Source organism: Girardinichthys multiradiatus, chromosome 10, assembly GCF_021462225.1.
Source record: "Girardinichthys multiradiatus isolate DD_20200921_A chromosome 10, DD_fGirMul_XY1, whole genome shotgun sequence".
Lineage (NCBI taxonomy): Eukaryota > Metazoa > Chordata > Actinopteri > Cyprinodontiformes > Goodeidae > Girardinichthys > Girardinichthys multiradiatus.
In genome coordinates, this window is record NC_061803.1 from 9,929,447 (window position 1) to 9,949,988 (window position 20,542).

Below are 20,542 nucleotides of genomic sequence, written 5' to 3' on the forward strand. Positions count from 1 at the left end.
TTATTTGCTAAATGTGAAGACTCTCAGTTGAGTCAGAGGAAAAGTGCTCTTTTTCATGTTGTGCTCTGTTGGGTGTTATAAAAACCAGAAAAAATGACAAGCTGGTGAATTTTGGATCTGTTCAAACAAATTACTAAACTATTTTCTCAGTTGTATCTAATTTGATTTCACACTCCTAAGAAATATTTGTGCCTTGGAGGTTTGTAGAGTGGAATGTAACCTCACTGACAAAAACAGTTCAGCAACAAGGCAAACACAGAACCAATGGATTTGGATGCAATGAGGTGCAGATGCAAACCAACAAATCCTATGTAAATAGTTCTATTTTCAAGAGCTGACTCATCTATAACGGCTTAGTAGGAGTTTCCAGATCATCCGACAGTCAGTCAAAGCAATTACTGAAGGTTTTGCAGATATGTTAGACAGCATGATCAGTAGATGAGCTTGACAGTAGTCACATTTTGACTTTGCATAAGGCTTGTTGGTTGTATTAAACCACTTGATAGATGAGGACACTTAAACTTCTCATCTCACCACAAGTCACAAAGAAAAGCCCAACCAATGTTTTTCGATTTGGCTTTGCATCTTAGAGATATAAATAAGATATATAAATTCTACACGCCCATGTTAGAAATCCAAGTTTTGTGATGTTAAAAATGAGACCTCCAATTATAAAGAATTTGATTAACGTAGGATTTAAAAAATATATATTTACTCAATAGTTTAAAGACTTTAATTTCTTGTGGATTTTCTGTAATCATCACAGGCTCAAAAATATGCATACATTTTCAAACATGTACATCCATTTCCACTACTATTTTGGTGATAGGTTTCTTACCAAATTGCACAGAAGCCAGTTTTTTGTAGCTAACAACACATTAATGCAATAATTCTGCCTGGATATTTGACCAGTCTTCATTGCAGAATTGATAGAGTACAAACCACAAAGCCTCAGGCTGAACATAAACATTCTGCAACAGTAAAGTGAGTTAAAGATCAGCAGAATCTGAAAGTTGTAAACCCTGAAAGAAGTGCCTGCTTTAAAATTGGCTTCTTCAAGCTTGAAGTGTCAAGCTTAAATGTTTCATAGTGAAATGATACAAAGACTGAGCTATTTAACCACAATGCTAAGACTAATTCTTATGATATTCAACATGAGGCTTTCAAAGCTAAGAACATTGTACTGTGGTGGGGGCAGCATCATGCTGTGGGTTTATTTAGCTGACAGCAGTAATGGTGCACTGCACAAAATGGGTAGAATATTATGAGTGGTATAATATGTATTCAAAATACTGCCTGGATTTTGTTGAAGGTTACATAGTGTGTGGCTTCTCTGCAACTTGCTTAGGTACATTTAACCAATTATTAGTGGGGGTGCATGTATCTATTTGTGCCTGGATGTACTATATCATTTTGACCCTGAGTCAATTAGAGAAAATTCATTTAAACTTGGGACTGTTTATGCGAATATGCATGCTAGAAAAAAGTAGCTATTTCCCTTTATCAATCTGTCTCTAATTGTCAGAGTTAAACAGTCAGGACAACAGGAGCTCCATGAAAGCAGCTGTAAGCCTTGCCCTGTTGCTGCATCTTCACCCGTATGTGGCTCAGATGGACACAACTATGCTTCAGAGGTAATAAAACACACACATATACACACACACACACACACGCACACACACACATATATATATATATATATATATATATATATATATATATATATATATATATACACTGCTCAAAAAAATAAAGGGAACACTCTAACACATCCTAGATCTGAATGAATGAAATATTCTCATTGAATACTTTGTTCTTTACAACGTTTAATGTGCTGACAACAAAATCACAGAAAAATCATCAATGGAAATCAAATTTATTAACCAATGGAGGCCTGGATTTGGAGTCACACACAAAATTGAAGTGGAAAAACACACTACAGGCTGATCCAGCTTTGATGTAATGTCCTTAAAACAAGTCAAAATGAGGCTCAGTATTGTGTGTGGCCTCCACGTGCCTGTATGACCTCCCTACAACGCCTGGGCATGCTCCTGATGAGACGGTGGATGGTCTCCTGAGGGATCTCCTCCCAGACCTGGACTAAAGCATCCCCCAACTCCTGGACAGTCTGTGGTGGGTGCAACGTGACGTTGGTGGATGGAGCGAGACATAATGTCCCAGATGTGCTCAATCGGATTCAGGTCTGGGGAACGGGCGGGCCAGTCCATAGTTTCAATGTCTTCATCTTGCAGGAACTGCTGACACACTCCAGCCACATGAGGTCTAGCATTGTCCTGCATTAGGAGGAACCCAGGGCCAACCGCACCAGCATATGGTCTCACAAGGGGTCTGAGGATCTCATCTCAGTACCCAATGGCAGTCAAGCTACCTCTGGGGAGCACATGGAGGGCTGTGCAGCCCTCCAAAGAAATGCCACCCCACACCATTACTGAGCCACTGCCAAACCGGTCATGCTGAAGGATGTTGAAGGCAGCAGATCGCTCTCCACGGTGTCTCCAGACACGTGTGTCACATGTGCTCAGTGTGAACCTGCTTTCATCTGTGAAGAGCACAGGGCTCCAGTGGCGAATTTGCCATGGTGTTCTCTGGCAAATGCCAAGCGTCCTGCACGGTGTTGGGCTGTGAGCACAACCCCCATTTGTAGACATCGGGCCCTCATACCATCCTCATGGAGTCAGTTTCTAACCGTTTGTGCAGACACATGCACATTTGTGGCCTGCTGGAGGTCATTTTGCAGGGCTCTGGCAGTGCTCCTCTTGTTCCTCCTTGCACAAAGGCAGAGGTAGCGGTCCTGCTGCTTGGTTGTTGTTCTCCTACGGCCTCCTCCATCTCTCCTGGTGTACTAGCCGGTCTCCTGGTAGCACCTCCAGGCTCTGGACACTACGCTGACAGACACAGCAAACCTTCTTGTCACAGCTCGCATTGATGTGCCATCCTGGATGAGCTGCACTACCTGAGCCACTTGTGTGGGTTGTAGAGTCCGTCTCATGCTACCACGAGTGTGAAAGCACTACCAACATTCAAAAGTGACTAAAACATCAGCCAGAAAGCTTAGGTACTGAGAAGTGGTCTATGGACTCCACCTGCAGAACCACTCCTTTATTGAGTGTGTCTTGCTAATCGCCAAAGATTTCCTCTTGTTGTCTATTCCATTTGTACAACAGCATGTGAAATTGGTTGTCAATCAGTGTTGCTTCCTAAGTGGACAGTTTGATTTCACAGAAGTTTGATTTACTTGGAGTTACTTTGTGTTAAGTGTTCCCTTTATTTTTTTGAGCAGTATATACAGTGTCTTGCGAAAGTACTTGGCCCCGTTGAACTATCAACCTCTTGTCACATTTCAGGCTTCAAACATAAAGATATGAAAATCAAATTTTTTGTGAAGAATCAACAAGTGGGACACAATCGTGAAGTGGAATGAAATTTGTTGGATGTGTCAAACGTTTTTAACAAATGAAAAACTGAAAAATGGGGCGTGCAATATTATTCGGCCCCCTTGCATTAATACTTTGTAGCGCCACCCTTTGCTGCAATTACAGCTGCAAGTTGCTTGGGGTATGTCTCTATCAGTTTTGCACATCGAGAGACTGAAATTCTTGCCCATTCTTCCTTGCAAAACCTTGCACCATCCCAACTATCAAACATTGTGGTGGCAGCATCATGGTTTGGGCCTACTTTTCGTCAGCAGGGACAGGGAAGATGGTCAAAATTGATGGGAAGATGGATGGGGCCAAATACAGGACCATTTTGGAAGAAAACCTGTTGGAGTCTGCAAGAGACCTGAGACTGGGACGGAGATTTATCTTCCAACAAGACAATGATCCAAAACATAAAGCCAAATCTACAATGGAATGGTTCACAAATCAACGTATCAACGAAAGAGCTGAAGACTGCTGTTCACGAACGCTCTCCATCCAACCTCACTGAGCTTGAGCTGTTTTGCAAGGAAGAATGGGCAAGAATTTCAGTCTCTCGATGTGCAAAACTGATAGAGACATACCCCAAGCGACTTGCAGCTGTAATTGCAGCAAAGGGTGGCGCGACAAAGTATTAACGCAAGGGGGCCGGATAATATTGCACGCCCCACTTTTCAGTTTTTCATTTGTTAAAAAAGTTTGACACATCCAATAAATTTCATTCCACTTCCCGATTGTGTCCCACTTGTTGTTGATTCTTCACAAAAAATTAGAATTTTATATCTTTATGTTTGAAACCTGAAATGTGGCAAGAGGTTGACCAGTTCCAGGGGGCCGAGTACTTTCACAAGGCTCTGTATATATATATATATATATATATATATATATATATATATATATATATATATATATATATATATATATATATATATATATATATATATACACTCACACACATTATTAGGGACACCTTTCTAGTTCTAGGTTGCACCCCCTTTTGCCTTTAGAACTGCCTTAATCCTTCGTCGCATAGATTCAACAAGGTACTAGAAACATTTCTCAGAGAATTTGGTCCATATTGATAGCATCACGCAGATTTCTGCAGATTTGTCGGCTGCACATCCATGATGCGACTCTCCCGTTGAGATTGAGGTGACTGTGACTGTTCAGAGATGATCTTCTGCATGCCTTGGTTGTAACGAGTTGTTATTTGAGTTACTGTCGCCTTTCTATCAGCTCGAACCAGTCTGGCCATTCTCCTCTGACCTTTGGCATATGCAAGGCATTTGCGCCCACAGAACTGCCGCTCATTGGATATTTTCTTTTTTTCGGACCATTCTCTTTAAACCCTAGAGATGGTAGTGCGTGAAAATCCCAGTAGATCAGCACTTTCTGAAATACTCAGACCAGCCTGTCTGGCACCAACAACGATGCCACGTTCAAAGTCACTTAAATCACCTTTCTTCCCCATTCTGATGCTTGGTTTGAACTGCAGCAGATTGTCTTGACCATGTATATATATATATATATATATATATATATATATATATATATATATAAAATAGGGGAGTGGCTGTGTCATTTCTTTAAATAATGAGATTAGGACCAGTCAAGTATAGTTTCCTGCTGTACTGACACATACATAGGTGCAGCAAGGCAGCAGTTCATCACTGCTTACGGGAGGACAAGTGAGACGGGCTGAGCGTGACCTTATGATTAATGGCATTCGTTGTTTTTGAGCAGCATCACCATGGACCTCCGCTGCTGGGACACCATTGATTTACTGTGCACTTTTTAATTTTGACCTTGCATGAGAAAGACAGCAGAAAATGACAGCTTATTCATGCTGCCTTTCCTTTAAGTGCAGTGTCTCGTCTGAATGAGCAATCTCTCTTTCCTGTGGTCAGCCTCATAAATATTTTATTTGCATTCGTGCCTTTCTCACCCTCTCTCTTGCAGTGTAAGTTGGAGCAGCAGGCTTGCCTCACAGGCAAAGACCTGAAGATCATGTGTTCTGGATTTTGCCCCTGCGCCACTTCTCCTGCAGCAAACACTGACATAAAACATGGCAAGTACCTTTCCTTTATCAGCTGCATTTTAATGCATTTCAATTAGGGTTATCGATGGAAGTGATATCAACCCTCAAAAATCTCAAGTCTTGATGCAACATATGTGTACACATTTTACATTATGACCAAGAGTTTTGCAGAAGACTCCCATTATGACATTAGATTGAGCTGAAATAATCTTTCATCCTCCATCCTGCAGAAGATGTTTCCTGAGATCTTCAGACCATACAATATTTATGACCCTGAAGTCCTCATTAAAAACTGTTTATTAAGATGTATATCAATAAATGTTTTTGCTGAATTAAAATGATCTTATTCTCCTGCTATAGAACTCAGCAAGCTTTCGTAATGATCAATAACTAGGAATAGCCTACTTATGACTTTGAATAGGGATTTATTGTGGTACTCTGAATGCAAACTTGTATCTTCTTCTTAGAAGATAAATCTTAGAACTTGCATTAGACTGCTGTTTCCAGCCAATGGCATTTACAGTGTCTTGTGCAGAGGTGTCCAAACTTTTGACACCGTCAAGTTGAAAGCTGTTGCGGGCCACATGAATACATTTTTACTTATTTAAGATGCAGAAACAGTTTTATTATAATATTCCTATATTTACCTACTCAATGATAAATTAAATACACAATATTTTGATGAACCAAAAAAACTAGTCTGATTTATGTAGAAAAAAAAAGATCTGTAAAGCATTTCAGATCTGAAACATAACGTTTGCCCTGTTTAAAAGGCAAAAAAACATTGTCCTAATTTTGTTTCTTCCATTAACTTTTTTGTGTGTATTCTCAGGAAGTACATATGAGCCACTCGTTATTCAACAACTCTTGCCTTATTTAGCCAAGTTAAACAGATGGTGCGCCCAAGTCTGCTATTGAGTAAAAGTCCCTGGATGTTTGTGGTCCTATTTACACTTGAATTACACTGAAATAAAAAATAAAATGGGGTTTATAAAATATTTCTAGTTTGCCCATTCCATTTTAGATAAGATTTTAACTTGTCTGCATCCTTTTAAAAGCCCTGGCCTCAGTGAAAATTTCACCCAAATGTATTTTTCAAAAGTGTATCTGCTTCAACTGCCCGGACTGTTTCACTATTTTTGTGCCTTTTTCAAATTGTTGTCCAGGGACCATTCAACATCTGAGGGCCACAAATGGCCCCCGGCACACACTTTGTACATCCCCAATCTAGTGTTTTGGGGCCGTTTCTCCTTTGAAACCTAAAAAATAGGGTTGCAATATGGCAAACACTTTCATAAACTTTTTCTACTCCGGCAACTCATAACATTACAAGGGGGAACGTCTGTGAGCTGTGAATTGCTCATTCAGAGAAGAGTCTGGACAAACCTAGAAACACACAAAACCAGCACCAAGAGTTCCCTTTTATAGATTTGTGGCACTACTAGCCTTCATTTATTAGCAGCTTGTTGAATCAGGGGTCAACTGCATTGAGGATTATAGCCACTGTATATGGTGTGCCAGCTGTACCACTGAACACTAAGAACCCCCTGGTAAAGAAAAATATGGTCTTCGTTTCTATGTCATGAGACTGAAAAGATTTTTGATGCATAGATATACTCCAGCAGCCTTCTCAAATTCTATACTTTTTAAGGAGTGAAGTATTCAAAAGAATCAAAATGTCTTATTTTCTCACCAAACAAATCCACCGAACTCTTGTTTCCACGTTGGGATCAATACTCACCAATACTCAGGGATTATCGTTAGCCAAAAGTTCCCCTAGTGGATTCCTGCTCTTTCAGTCAGGTAGTAATTAATTATTTAGAGTGTACACAATCTTTCAACAGACCCAAACAACATTGATTGTCGAGGCTCAGGGGTATGTAAAAATGCCAATTGGTCAAACATATGAAATGTTACTTCATCTGCAGCCTGAAAGAAGTGTATCTTGAAAGTAAAAGTGGATTTCGATTGGATAAAAGGGATTTGCTGCCTCGGAGTTTGTTGTTTTCTTTGACTGGCAGATCCGTGGTTTGAATCAATAAAAGCATGACAGTGCAGCAATACAGATATAATGCTTTTCTTCAAGGTAACTGCAGCCTTTTGTTGCTTGTTGGTAAGTGTGGGAGTTTAGGAGAACAGAGTCCATATCTGCCTTTAAGGTAAGTAAGTTCTTCTGCTGTGGAAAATTTACCAGACTCTTGAATGTTGGGATTCCCTTATTTGTTCCCCCAGAGAGCTGCACTGGCCAGGACCTGGCTGACTTAGGCGACCGTCTTAGAGACTGGTTCCAGCTCCTTCATGGAAACGCAAAGCAGAACAACTCTGGGAAGCCGGGAGCTAGCACCACCTCAGGTTAGAAACTCTTTTTTGCAAGGTTCGAACTTGCAACTCTATTCAACTGCTGTGCACTTTACATCTGACAGTGCTGGAAAAAAGCCTGGTTGCCAGCTGCAAGGACTCCATCGGCTGGATGTTCTCTAAGCTGGACACCAACAGCGACCTGTATCTGGACCAGGCTGAGCTGGCTGCCATTAACTTGGACAAGTATGAGGTCTGCATCCGGCCCTTCTTCAACTCCTGTGACAGCTACAAAGATGGGAAGGTCTCCACAGCAGAGTGGTGCCTCTGCTTCTGGAGAGAAAGTGAGTAAAAGTTACACAAGAGGGGAGCAAAAGAATGATATGAGAGTATGAGTACTCCACTTCCTCAGAGTGGCAGAAGGAGAAGGTTGGAATGGCTGAAACAAATGATTTTTTAAAGAAATCCATTGTAGGACAGATGCATTAAAAGAAGTTTTGAGATGCAGAACATTGCAAAAGTTTTCATATTCTTTGACGTTTTCCCATTTTATCATGACCACAAACATATTTTACTTGGATGCTGAAAATTCTAAGGGGTATTAATACATTTGCAAGGCACTGTATTTATGTTTCAATTTGTGTGCAGGGTTTATGAATTTCATTGTTTAATTAGCCTAATCTACTGTCATTTTAAGAGTTTGGCAATTTGCTGTCATCCCTCAATTAATTAATACTCATATACAGCTCTGACAAACGAACCCAGCATGATTAGAGGTTGAAATTCAGACAACAGTTCTCCTGATTGATTTTCTCCACTAACAAAGTCCCCAAGGGCTTTTTTCACCCTCTTTTAAACTTTTACTTGCAACAAAACTGAACAAATCACAAATTTGTAATTGGAATGTAATGGGTGGTTGCAAATTTAATTCATTATCTTTTGGAAAGTAAGTTATTTTCCCTGTATGTTTTTTTTTTATAACTTTACCTCAGAGCATTATCTGTGTTGAGGTATGATGCTGCACCATGTTCTTTAAATTTAGTTTGAAGTCATCACACGAAATGTCTACAATATATGACCTTTGATTTAGCAGGTAACCTCATTTGTCTCCATTGATCAGGTTTTTAATGAGCATGCCATAGATTTAGTTGACTACCTAATTGATTCCCAGACAGAGACCACTCTTAACTATTTACATAGATAGAAAAGGTTTAAAAAGTTATTTTAGAAATGTACTAATGAGGGATTTTGTCCCCGATTTCTGAAAAACAATTTTTGTAAAGTTCTCACCTCCAAATTCCACTTTTGTTGATTCAGATTAATCTTTAAAAACAATAGAGAATAGCAGAATATTTTTACTTTCTGGATAAATTGAACATTTAATTGTATATTATTAAAATTAAATTATTAAATTAAAGATTAATTTTCAGAAACCGGAAAGATGTCTTCCTCTGTATCTCTAAAAAATCTAAGAATTCTGTAAAATTGTAAAGGCTATGGGACAGAGGTATCTATAATTTAAAACTCAAACTAAAAGAAGTACAGCATATCCTATTTATTTCTTTAGATAAAGGATTATAGCTCAATGTGTGACATAATGTGCTGACGTGCCCTTTCACACATTATATTTAAATCTTTCCTGCCAGGTCATTTTTAAATAATCAATTGTTGTATCCATGTTAATGTTTGAAAGACAAAACTCTGGTTTACCTCTCTGATTTAGATTGTTAAGTCACTGACAGCCTTGAGAAGCCTTTCTGTGATCGATTACTGTTTACTAAAACCAGCCGCCACAGAGACAGTTTCTTCCTCCAGGCTGTTTCTCTGATGAACATTTAATAGAGTACCAAACAACTGCATACTGAAGTTGCAAATGCTCCTTTGTATATATGTATATTTAAGGACATAAAGATATATGCATAAATATATCTTGTAACGCATTAAATAAACAAACAAAACAAAAAAAACCCAGAGAGCAAAGTGTGCCGGAGTCAAATTCCTTGTTTCTATGTACGAACTTGGCAATAAAGCTGATTCTGATTCTTATTTTGATTCTGATTCTGGATTAGTAATTATTTATATCAGGGGTGGAGGTAATGTCACACTGTGTGTGTGAAGGAGACCTTTCAGCTTTACACAGATACGTAGTTAAACATGATTAAAATGTTGTTCTGTGTTAAACTGATTGAACAATCTATCTACAAAAAATGTATTATGTTACTGAGTCCAGGATATGTTGCTGCTCTCAGCTGAACAACCAAAAAGGTCTCACACTGAAGTAGCCTTTCAAGATTATAAACCCCCAAACACAAAATAATTAGACTTGACATTTCAAACAGTCTAGCAAACCATGTAAAATGCTAAGTTAGCATTGTTAACTTTACTAACATCAGTCCCTGTTTGTTTTACCTGTAAGTAGACCCTAACTTTTACTAAGACAATTCCAAAATGCTGCCAACATTCCCAAATCTGCCATGTTCCTTGATGGATTGGATTTGAATCCTCCAAAGGAGAAACCAAAGCAACTTTTGTCACACCCTGATTGAACGGCAGAGATGTCTCTGTAGACAATCCACTTTCCTTTCTAAAAGCTTCTCATACATTTTGTGCTTCTTCGAAATTCATTTTAAACACCTTAATCAAATTCATTGTTGTTGTCACTGTGGCCTGGTAGTGTTCCGTATGGTGCGTTTACTGATTGGAAAAATTCTTGGAATTTTAGTTTTAGGCTAGCTAATCACTCTTCAGACCCGGTCAAGCGTAAAATCGTCTCATTCCAGTTACCAGCCAATTTTTTGGTGCATCCCTAGTTATGTTGTCTATGTGTATTTTTGACTTAAAAACACAAGGAATTATTTCTGTAAACTTTCAGAAATGCTTGCAAGGATTTGCTGCCTTGGTGGTTTTGACACAAAGTGTCTCTTTGTTTCTACTTTTATCTGTTCTAGAAGAGCAGCTCATTTCCTCATCCCGCATCTCTCCCCGCATCCGTATGTTCTTTCAGCTAAAACTCTTCTCAGTCAGTCACGCTTGGGGATTGAAATTCAAGACTTAAGCAAATCAATACGGGCAAAACGTGTAATTATGAAGAGCATTGATTTAGATAAAGTTTTAGGAGAGCACTTTCAGGTTTTTGTCTGTCATCACTTTTTGTTTGATTCTCGCAGAGCCACCGTGCCTCGCTGAGCTGGAGAGGATCCAAGTGCAGCAGGCTGCCAAGAAGAAGCCTGGTAAATGCATTTTTTTGCATGACACTATGAAGTTTGAGATGTGCATTAAATCCTGAGTTTACATTTTGGACATAAGCTCATTGGGTAGTCATCTGAAATCCTTTCCAGGACATGCCACACTATGCAAATATGCAGAAGTCACACCATTCAGCTTGTATTTGCCCTAATGCTCTGTACAGATTTCCAGGTAAATTCATGGAATAAAGACGCTAAAAAGATGCAGACAAGAAGCTGTAGGAGGCTAATTAAAGAGATCCCAAGCACACAGCAAGGATTAGGTCCTAATCAGGCTGGAGGGGATTAGGGGGCAGTGCTGGCTTTGGCAAAGAGCAAGGTTAATGTAGACACTTGACTCCAGAAGAAACCCCACACTGCAGTATTTCCAGCAAATAATGCTGCAGGAGCTTTTGTTTTCAACTCAAAACTCAGGCAACTCATCCAACTTCTTGTGTTTTCTCTTGTTTTCTCAGCTGTGGGTCAGGGAGCCTGTTAGAAAACTTTGCTCTGAGTTTGACAAGAGTGTCCTGAGGGAGACTGAAGGAGCGCAGCTCTGTCACAGAGGCTGTCACTACGTTTTAACTTGCCATTCACACAGCATAAGGAAACACAAACTATACAGAAATGCTGTGTGAGATGAAGTCCAATAGCATATCCATGCATGTGTAAAACAAACCGAAAGCTTTCGCCGTCTCTGTGGTAGTTTATGTAACAAAAGTAAAACTGATCTGATATTTTTTAGCCTTGGCCACTAAAGTATGCTGCAATGACAGGAACTTTATTAATCAGTGTGAGGCAGCTACAGTAGAAGAAGTCAGCATGAGTGTTATATTATCTCGGAGCTTTTAATGGTTTATTTCAAACCTGCACGTTTCAAGTTATGTCAGTTTTTTCAAAAATGAATAGACCTAAATAAACTTATGCATCCCTGCTAATATTTGAATAAATATCCCTTTGAAAGCAGCAGTGAAATCACACATTTTTGTAGCCATCAATAGGCTTCAGGGATAATCATGTCTGGCTATTCTCTATCAGCGATTGTACAGTTTTTATTTACTGGTTGGGTTCCTGGCACAGACTTGGCTTAAAAGCATACATGTCCATACATTTTCAAAACGTTTAAGGTCAGAGGCATTCCAGAAACATAATGGTAGCCTGCTTTAGCCTACCTTTCATCCCAAAACCTGTTTGGATGTGTGTTTGGGATCATTGCCCCACTGAAACACTTTACTGAGTCAAAGTTTCAAACATCTGACCAATAATGTCCCTCTCAGATGAAAGGAAATTGGTTCTGTAATGAAAAAAACAATCAAGGAACCATCAAGGCTCAAGATGATCACAAACTATCTCGGTCCAGAGTGAAGCCATTTTAACATCATTATACACCAATCAAGAAAAAGCCACTGTTCCAAAAGTAACATTTTGAAATTTGCAGATGCCCACTTGGACAAAGCAGATATCTTCTGGAGGAAGGGTTTAAGGTCAGTTGGAGGAGTCAAGTGCCCCTTTTCCACTTGTTCTATTTAGCCCGGCTCCACTCACCTCGGCCCACCTTGCGAGCATTTCCATTACTGTTTTTTTCTGTAGTTCCTGCTCCTGAGCAGGTACAACTGGGGCTGAGACAGGACTATGTGTGACATGAACAGACTGCTGTTCACTGATCAGCCGTGGGACCAGGAGAAACGAGAAGGGTTTTACCGAGGTAGTGCAGGGCAAAGTTAATACAACTCAAGAGCAACTACAATACTATTAAGGACCACAATGACCGTAGCGGGTCAAATGGAATTATAATTTTACTATTCACAATTCATAAACCATGCCTGAAGGCTGAAAGAAAAGAAAAAGGACACCATGAAAGCTAACCCTAACCTGCACTTACATTTCCACAACACACAAAACATTACCACCATGAAACAGCATGTTTGGTTTAGAAATTTATTGATGGTCCTTAAGCGAACTATCGTCTGCAGGAGGACGGAGCAGGCAGAGAGCAGTTGCCTGTAATCAGACGGCCTGCATCAGATCAAACGGGAGGAAGACCCTGCTGATTCCACGGAGCACGATTATCCAATATCCAACCTAAAACTCATTTCACCTAGCATTAAAGTCCTTGTTCTCGTTGTGGTCCAGATAATTACCCAAGTGCATCATTTTATACCTGAAGAAAGACATTCTCGCATATACAGTAATACAAACATTATTTGTTTATTTATATTCTATTTATTTGTTTAGTTTTTAATTGTTTCAGGCAGATTACTTTAATGTGACAGTATCACACATTAACGTTCTTAGTGGCACAGCGCACCACACTGACGGCTGGGGGTGGGCATTCAAGCCGTTACTCCAGCTGTCAGTGGGTCAGTGGAAACATAACAGGTTCCATGCTGAGTAGAGCCAAACCAAGTGGATTGGAGCCGTGCCGCTCCACAGGGTCAGTAATGACAAAGGGGGAATACCTCTATATTCTTCAACTTAACCTCAAATCAACAGCTAGATCTTTGAAACTTTTACACAGTTGAGTATTGAGTAACAGGACAAATATCTCACAAAAAATTGTATCCTGTCCAAATGAATCAAATACATGAGGCCAAGATTAATGGCATTCATGTTGATGGTGAGTGTACATAAACTTGTCTCCGCCACTGTATGCGTGATGGGGGTACAGATATTCAATTTACATATATGTTTGTGTATTTTTAGGCACCTATATTCCCAGTTGTGATGAGGACGGTTACTACAGGAAAATGCAGTGTGATCAGAGCCGAGAGGAATGCTGGTGCGTCGACCTGCAGGGAGAGATGATGGGCTCCAGAATCCATGGAAATCCAGACTGCGGTAAGGCCTTGCCTTACCTCGTTATGCAAGTTCACACTTAACAAGAACAAATTCTCAGTTGAGTTCACACTTGTTAAAACTGAATTAGTTCCTGTTAATAGTTCACCAACTCAACATTCTGAACTAAAATCGTTGTACCAACATGAATTGGTTCTCGTTCAGTCGTCATTTTTTATGAAAAAAGTATTTAAAAAATGTAAATCATAAGGTCATGTGTCAGTAAGCATGTTGATAATGTCGTTGCATATTATTTGAAAACTGGTCTTTGTCAGATTATTTAGATCTGGTCATTTTTCCCCTCTTCTTCTTTGCTGACATGAACTCTTGCTTACTTACTTTGGCTGAATTCCCCCAAAAGCTGCTTCCATTTACATATTTTCCTGCTTTAATGATAAGAACCAAACCAACATTCAGGCTGTTATTTGGGCTCCACTTACCTGTACAATGTTCAGAGAGAACAGGATGTGACAAAATGCATTAAGCTGCTGTCTCACTCCTCTGCACGTCTCTTTTGAACCTGCAAACCCACAGCTGGTCTTCCTGTCTGCAGTAGGCTCCCACACAGCCCCAGTTAATATTGTAGAACTGTCAGTTCAATAACCAACAATATCTTTGGACTTGATCATTACCTATAATCAAGACTATCTTTAAAGATGCTGCCTGTGGGAACATTTAAAATATCAAAACTCGCGTTGATATTTAACACAAATATCTATTTAACCCTCTTCCAGATGAAGTAGCTGGATATTCTGGAGACTTTGGTAGTGGAGTCGGATGGGAAGATGAAGAGGAGAAGGAGGCAGAGGAAAACGGGGAGGAAGCAGAGGAAGAGGAAGAGGAGGAGGGTGAAGCAGATGATGGAGGGTACATCTGGTAGAACTGAAAATCAACAGGCATGGCTCCAACCTTAAACAGGGGATTCTGGAATAAAGCTGGAGAGGAATTGAGTTGTTATTATGAATCTTAAGGTGCCACACAGGTTTCGGTAATAAGATGATGTGCAGTTAATTTTCTTTCTTAGGTACGTGTAATTGCTTCAACCTTTTCTCTGTTTTTGAGCAACAGAGCTTTGTGTTTTTTTGTCCTGAAAATGGGGTAGCCACTGACTCTCACGCCATCAGTAAGTAAAGTCTGTAAAAATTTGTATCTTGTACTATCACCATCTATGCATAGAGAGATTAAAAGCAATTTTGTATTGTGTAAACAGTTGCTTAAGTATTAAACTTGCCGTCCCACTGGAACGAATAGAGGCTGGGCATGAAACAGTTTGACACTTTAGGAGATAAGCTTATTTGTTTTCTTAAAAATGGTTGGAAGAGATGATCAGTACCTCTCGGGTAAATAATTGGCGGGGGCTAAGATATAGCAGGCTCAACTTTGTGTGAAGACAGAAGGTGTGAAGGTAGAAATACGATATTTGAAGCTTTAGTGCAAAATCACATCTTAAAGGGGTATGTGCCAGACTTTGCAACCAGAGTTGCAACACCAGAAGTAAAAAGGTTTCAGCAAAAATAACGTTTTATATCTATATGCATTGAACAAGAACAATATAATGTGGTATTTACTGGACTCCTAAAGAACGGAAGGTAAGTAAATTTAACATTCCTCTAATTTTACGCCTACCCAACTCAGTTTAAACAATTATCGATGAAGTGAACAGCATTGATTTCCCTGTGATAATTCAATGTACTACGCAGACCTGGCATTAACATAACTGCTGCTTTGGCACATACAACCTCTTAAACATAGTTGCAGTCCAATTATAACAACCCAATTCTGCTCTGGTAACAGCTTCCTTCATCACGGCAAAGTCTGCTTGCTTAAGGCCTCAAGAGGATCAGCTGTCAATATTTAGGGGCCACATTCCACAAGAAACCCAAGAGGTCATTCACTGTGCCTTGCAAAAGTATTCCTACCCCTTGAACCTTTACACATTATGTCATGTTGCAAGCATAAATGGCAATATATTTATTGGGATTGTATGATAGGGTCCAACACAAAGCAGTGAATAATTGTGAAATAGAATAAAAAGGATACATGTTTATTTCCGTTATTTTTTGTTTTGCAAATACAAATCATAAAAGTATGGCGTGCATTGGTGTTCAACCCTAACCCTGTAACCCTGGTGTTTTTAGGGTGGTGTGCAATATTAATTTTCCTCCACACAGCATTTTTCATGTGGGCCAAGAAGTTAGTGTGTTTTAAACTTCTCCACAACTTGATCCCTCTCCTTTCTTTTGTCTTCATTCAGTCTTTACAGAACAGCTGCATATATATTGAGATTATATTACACAGAGGTGGACCCGATTTACTTATCAGGTGAATTCTAAAGGCAGTTAGTTAAACTCGATTTTATTTAGGGGTACAAGACTAAAGGGGGCTGAATACAAATGTACACCACAGTTTTAAGATTTTTATTTGAGAACATATTTGGACAACGATGTATAATTTTTCAGCCACTTCAAAAGGTATATACTAGTTTTTGTTGGTCTATCTCTTTAAATCCCCATAAATACATTAAGGTTTGTGATTGTAACATTACAAAACATGGAACATTTCAAGGATAGCAAATCATTTTGCAAGGTAATGTTTATCCCAGCAGGGCAGCACTACAAGATGATAGGAATGTTGTTTTGTTGTTATACAGGTCCTTCTAAACAAATTAGCATATTGTGATAAAGTTCATTATTTTCCATAATGTCATGATGAAAATTTAACATTCATATATTTTAGATTCATTGCACACTAACTGAAATATTTCAGGTCTTTTATTGTCTTAATACGGATGATTTTGGCATACAGCTCATGAAAACCCAAAATTCCTATTTCACAAAATTAGCATATCATTAAAAGGGTCTCTAAACGAGCTATGAACCTAATCATCTGAATCAACGAGTTAACTCTAAACACCTGCAAAAGATTCCTGAGGCCTTTAAAACTCCCAGCCTGGTTCATCACTCAAAACCCCAATCATGGGTAAGACTGCCGACCTGACTGCTGTCCAGAAGGCCACTATTGACACCCTCAAGCAAGAGGGTAAGACACAGAAAGAAATTTCTGAACAAATAGGCTGTTCCCAGAGTGCTGTATCAAGGCACCTCAGTGGGAAGTCTGTGGGAAGGAAAAAGTGTGGCAGAAAACGCTGCACAACGAGAAGAGGTGACCGGACCCTGAGGAAGATTGTGGAGAAGGGCCGATTCCAGACCTTGGGGGACCTGCAGAAGCAGTGGACTGAGTCTGGAGTAGAAACATCCAGAGCCACCGTGTACAGGCGTGTGCAGGAAATGGGCTACAGGTGCCGCATTCCCCAGGTCAAGCCACTTTTGAACCAGAAACAGCGGCAGACGCGCCTGACCTGGGCTACAGAGAAGCAGCACTGGACTGTTGCTCAGTGGTCCAAAGTACTTTTTTCGGATGAAAGCAAATTCTGCATGTCATTCGGAAATCAAGGTGCCAGAGTCTGGAGGAAGACTGGGGAGAAGGAAATGCCAAAATGCCAGAAGTCCAGTGTCAAGTACCCACAATCAGTGATGGTCTGGGGTGCCGTGTCAGCTGCTGGTGTTGGTCCACTGTGTTTTATCAAGGGCAGGGTCAATGCAGCTAGCTATCAGGAGATTTTGGAGCACTTCATGCTTCCATCTGCTGAAAAGCTTTATAGAGATGAAGATTTCGTTTTTCAGCACGACCTGGCACCTGCTCACAGTGCCAAAACCACTGGTAAATGGTTTACTGACCATGGTATCACTGTGCTCAATTGGCCTGCCAACTCTCCTGACCTGAACCCCATAGAGAATCTGTGGGATATTGTGAAGAGAACGTTGAGAGACTCAAGACCCAACACTCTGGATGAGCTAAAGGCCGCTATCGAAGCATCCTGGGCCTCCATAAGACCTCAGCAGTGCCACAGGCTGATTGTCTCCATGCCACGCCGCATTGAAGCAGTCATTTCTGCAAAAGGATTCCTGACCAAGTATTGAGTGCATAACTGTACATGATTATTTGAAGGTTGACGTTTTTTGTATTAAAAACACTTTTCTTTTATTGGTCGGATGAAATATGCTAATTTTGTGAGATAGGAATTTTGGGTTTTCATGAGCTGTATGCCAAAATCATCCGTATTAAGACAATAAAAGACCTGAAATATTTCAGTTAGTGTGCAATGAATCTAAAATATATGAATGTTAAATTTTCATCATGACATTATGGAAAATAATAAACTTAATCACAATATGCTAATATTTTGAGAAGGACCTGTATATAATAGATTCAGCAAGATCAGACCTCTTTTTTACATTCTTGAAATGCAAAGAAACAGTGTTATCTAAGGGCCAGTTAGATTGATAAATATGTATATAACTATATCACCTATATCAGCAGCAAATAATATGTGGTATTTTTATAAGCAGATTTGCAGTCTAAAATCTTGCTAGCTTCAGCACTGTTTAATGTGCAAAAGTAGCGACTGACAGACAGAACAGCACTTAGTGATGCAGCACAGCAAAGCTGCAACCAGAAGTTAGAAAAGCAGCATTTTAAAATACACATATTTTTTGCCGTCTAGCAACAATTACTGAAGATAATTGTCATAGCAAGTGTGTTCAGTAATTTTCGACATCTGTGAGTGTTGCTTTGGTATTCAAGTTTAGCGACCATAATACAGATCCTTTCGGCAGTGCCTGGAATCCCGTTATTGTTTGCAGGATGACAAGGCTGAGAAAACTCCGCTACTGAAGTACGGAATGCTACAAGTTTTTCCCCAATAGAAAAGTCTCGTGTGCATATCTTAAAAAGATGTGGAAAAATTGTATAGAGTCTGCAGCTAAAACTACACCAGCAAACAAGAAAAACACTCTTAGAAGCTGCCTTCCAAATAATCCCCAAATCATTGGATTTAAATTTAGAATAAATAAAAAATATGAGGAATACAAATTTTCCAGTTCCCAATGCAGAATATAAAACGTAGCAACTGTTTGCCAACAGCTTTACTGTGCACACTGTTCATGTTACTCATGAGCTTGGTCTTCTCCACCTAATTTTTAGGGGCCACCAAATTGGTGTTTAAAAAAATAATCAATGGGTTTGTTCATCTCTGACCTTAGCACTGAGCAAATAAATACATTTACTAAGATGTCAAACTGCTGCTTTCAAGCTGTTCAGTTGTTAAGTACTTTAAAACTCAGTATGTATATACCTCCAGTGTAGAACTACTGTACAAGTTTGGGAGATATCAGGTTGCTTTGGTTTTAAGCTACCTTCAATGACTGAGATGCACCACAACACAAAGCAGTTTTAAAAGTGTATGTTTTCTGAATTAAATAGATACACGCAGCTTTAACTGGCCTACTGTACATTTCTAGTTTGAGAAATCAAACTGCAACCACAATAGAAGCCGCTGTCATTTGCTAACTCTGAAATCATATCAAAGAATGTGCCACAGCTGTTATTTTTCGGAGTTTGCAACTAGAGATACTGGATTTTGTGTTTGTAAAGGAAAAAAAAAAAAACGTGCATTACTTGAAGTTCTTTGTGTATACTTGAATTCACACTGTAGTTTTTTTTCTATGAGAATATTGTTGCCATGTCTTTGTTCATGCTATCAACAGGACAGATGTTTGTTTTTAGTATTGCATGTTAGTAAGAATGTACTTCGCTGCTGAGCACTTTACAAATAAAGGCACTGGGGCCAAGCTGTCAAGTTTTTATGATTGCTTTAGAGAATTAAACAAACACATTAGTAAGAATTTAGGCAATACATTATATAGCATTGCTCTCTTTGTGCACTTTTAGATAACATGCAGGCTCACGCAAAAGGCCTACCTTATATTATTTTTAAAAATTTCTGTTTCAACAAATTATTTTTAAGTATTTTATTGGAATAAAAGAAAACAAGACGTTAGCCTAAGAAATTAACATGATGTCCAAATTTAAAGATTTGAGTTGGCTTTTTACACTGCATGTTAGGCTTGGAGTGTTTTTAATAGAAATATTTATCTATTCTTTTTTAAAACCCAAAACACATTGTTTTCTTTCTAAATATTTTCTCTGTCTTGTACTGGGTTATTGAACTGGTGTTCAATTTTTGCAGCTACATTCTGGCTTCTTTGTCGTAGGTATCATAATTTCCAGTGAAATCTGCAGTTTAAACTTATTAGTTAATAGAGTCCACCTGTGTGTAATTTAATCTTGGTAAAATTACTGCCAGGGCCCAACTGGCCTTCGGACGGCCCTGGAATTTGTAATAATAATAATAATAATAATAATTAATATTTAAATAGTAAAATAATGTATTAATTAATTGATAAATAATTAATTATAAATAAATAAAATTCATGTATAAATAAAACTGTCAATTAATACATTTTATTGTCCGTGTGTCTGCAACAGCAACGCAGCGCATTTGTATATTTTCTTGAACTCTCTTAGCTCCACTGGTCCCGTCCAGTCCCATCTCTCGCTGAGGTGATCAAATGTAATCAAGCTGACCAGAGTTGTTCTAGAAGTCACTCGAGTGTGAAAATGGACAAACCAAAGAAACAGAAGGGGGCTCAGAGCAGGCACAAGAAAAAAGGCTCAACAGCCGAGAAGTGGATGTGGCAAAATGTGCAAAGGTTTGGCACCACAAGTGCACAGACTGTTGGGGTGACACACACCTGTAACACAGAAGAAGATGTAGCTTTTAAGACGGCGGTCAAGCAAGCCTCCAGTTT

The 20,542-nt window shown here is 39.2% G+C and overlaps 1 protein-coding gene across 1 annotated transcript in view; it reads left to right on the forward strand.

Annotated features, from left to right (window-relative positions):
* Window positions 1-15,085, forward strand: part of LOC124875718 (testican-2-like) — a 60,448-nt gene extending 45,363 nt beyond the window's left edge. Inside the window, exons 5-11 of the mRNA XM_047378060.1 lie at window positions 1,526-1,634; window positions 5,397-5,505; window positions 7,708-7,827; window positions 7,899-8,117; window positions 10,941-11,003; window positions 13,701-13,835; window positions 14,567-15,085. Coding sequence (XP_047234016.1) covers window positions 1,526-1,634; window positions 5,397-5,505; window positions 7,708-7,827; window positions 7,899-8,117; window positions 10,941-11,003; window positions 13,701-13,835; window positions 14,567-14,712 — 901 coding nt within the window. The 3' untranslated portion in view covers window positions 14,713-15,085. The remainder of the gene's footprint in view (window positions 1-1,525; window positions 1,635-5,396; window positions 5,506-7,707; window positions 7,828-7,898; window positions 8,118-10,940; window positions 11,004-13,700; window positions 13,836-14,566) is intronic.
* Window positions 15,086-20,542: the final 5,457 nt, after the last annotated feature.